Here is a 2,012-nt window from a genome sequence, read left to right on the forward strand (position 1 = left end):
AGGAGCCCCAGTGCCCTTTCCTCCTCCCACCGCCCACCAAAACATGGGGTCCAAGATCTTCTGTTGTTGCCGCAAGACCAGCGAGGGGTCGTCTACCACTGCTGGCTTCCACAATCCAAGAATATTCCAACAGCATCATCCACGGTCCTTTAGTAGGTTCCAGGAGTGGGTGTATGATAGTGTCGGGAACATCTGATGATTCTCTGTGCCTCGGCCTCCCCAGCCACCTCCTGCTGGGACATGCTCAGATTTCTTTCAGCCTTCTGAGAGTGTGGAAAGGGCATACTCAAACCTGTAACGACACAACCTAAAGACTCTCTGAGTTATTAGAGATTAGTTATTAGGTAGCAGATATTCGTTGAAATCACTGGCTTTAGTCCTCCATAGTAGTTTATTGATTCATTTAATTTCTCACTGAGTTTGTGGTATTTTATTAGATGGTAGTTTAAACTCTGCCTCGGCTGCTTACTGAGTTTGGGCATGTCGCCGACCCTCCCTCTCTAAGCCTCAGCCTCCTTCTCTCCAAAATGAGGATAACGATAATATATCGCCCACTGTGCAGGCTGTTAGAAGATGAAGGGAGACACTGTGTGTAAGTGAATGCATATGGCCACACACAAAGAAGACATTCAGCAAATGATATCTGTGGATGTGTATTAGGATCAGCTGGGCCATGCTGAGGTAATGAGTGAACTCTAAAATCTCCATTGCTTTACCCAGCTTGAGATCATTCTTAGCTCACACAAGCAAACTTTTATTTTTAAAGCCATGAATGATCTGAGGAGTCTCTGAGTGGAGTATGGCCAAGATAGGTTATTCACATATCACTCAAAGCCTTTACCCAGGATAAGTTTATTCCTCTGTTCTTTCAGATCTGAACACAAATTCTCTCCACAGTGCTGCACCAAACAGACATCCACGCCTCCCCCATGACAAACGCGTGATGCTCAAGGCGTGCACCCTCAGGAGGCCATGAGCATTCTAGTCGGCGGCACCCACGTGGTCCCTGAGGCTGCACGGCTGCTGCGCTTCCATGAGGAAGAGGGTGGTGGACAGGAGTCATGAAGACTGATTCAGAAACTCCCCTGCAGGAGGAGAAGACGTCTGAGCCATCCCTGTGCCACCACCAAGAGTCACTCCAGCTTCTGAAAAAGCCACCATTGGGGGAGCTGCCTCCAATTAAAGTCCTTGGTCACATCAGAGGAAGTGTCTCTCCTCCTTCCCCCTTTGCCAGCCCTACCTCTGTGATTCCCAAGAATTAGACCCTGGCACCTCTTGGAAAGAAATGTGGTTTTATCATTTTAACACATTAACACATTTTTTTTCAGTCACTCCTAACCAACCTAACAAGGAAGTGCTCTATTAGGAGAGGCCAGTTTGCATAACAGGCCGCTGTCATAAACGTCCAGAGCTTGAGGGCACAATTCTGCTCACCTACTGTGCGACTCCATTTGACGCTCAGGGCCACAGGGAACAGCAGGGCAGGTTGTGAAAAACTCTGCAAACAGCAGCCCTAGAGTTATGCAACACGTAGCCAGTGCAGATACGCAGCACTGCTCGTGCTGAAACACGGAGCATGCGACTGTGAGTAACATGCAGAGGACCCCACATGGTTTCCACATTAGCCAGGGAGCCAGGCACAGAAGTGTATCACTCTGCCATAACAGGGCAAACACTTGGAGAGCAAAATGACAAAGAAGCATTTTGCCACTGACTTGGGGATTCATGGAAGGCTTCCTGGAGGAGATGGGGCTTCAGTTTTCTGAAGGTTGAAAGGGAGTTAGCCAAAAGGAGAGGGGATGATATTCCAGAAGGAGGGAATACAATCAGCAAAGTTGGAAAATAGGGACACGACCCGGGAAGGCATGAGGGTAGCAAAGTACCAAGTCTGGAGTAACTCAAGTGAAAACCTGAGCCAGGGTTTGGTGGGAGGTGAGCAGAACACCAAGAGCTTTGTATCCAGGGAAAGGGAGCTGGACTCTATCTTGAAAATAATGGGAAGCCACAGATGA

General features: G+C 48.5%; 1 protein-coding gene across 1 annotated transcript; it reads left to right on the forward strand.

Moving 5' to 3' along the window:
- TEX53 (testis expressed 53) lies at positions 1-1,200 on the forward strand. The gene is made up of 2 exons (XM_025360370.1): positions 1-152; positions 873-1,200. Exons 1-2 carry the CDS (start codon positions 44-46, stop codon positions 974-976), a joined length of 213 nt encoding a protein of 70 aa, XP_025216155.1. The 5' UTR covers positions 1-43; the 3' UTR covers positions 977-1,200.
- Positions 1,201-2,012: the final 812 nt, after the last annotated feature.

The sequence above is a fragment of the Theropithecus gelada genome, chromosome 15, assembly GCF_003255815.1.
Source record: "Theropithecus gelada isolate Dixy chromosome 15, Tgel_1.0, whole genome shotgun sequence".
NCBI lineage: Eukaryota > Metazoa > Chordata > Mammalia > Primates > Cercopithecidae > Theropithecus > Theropithecus gelada.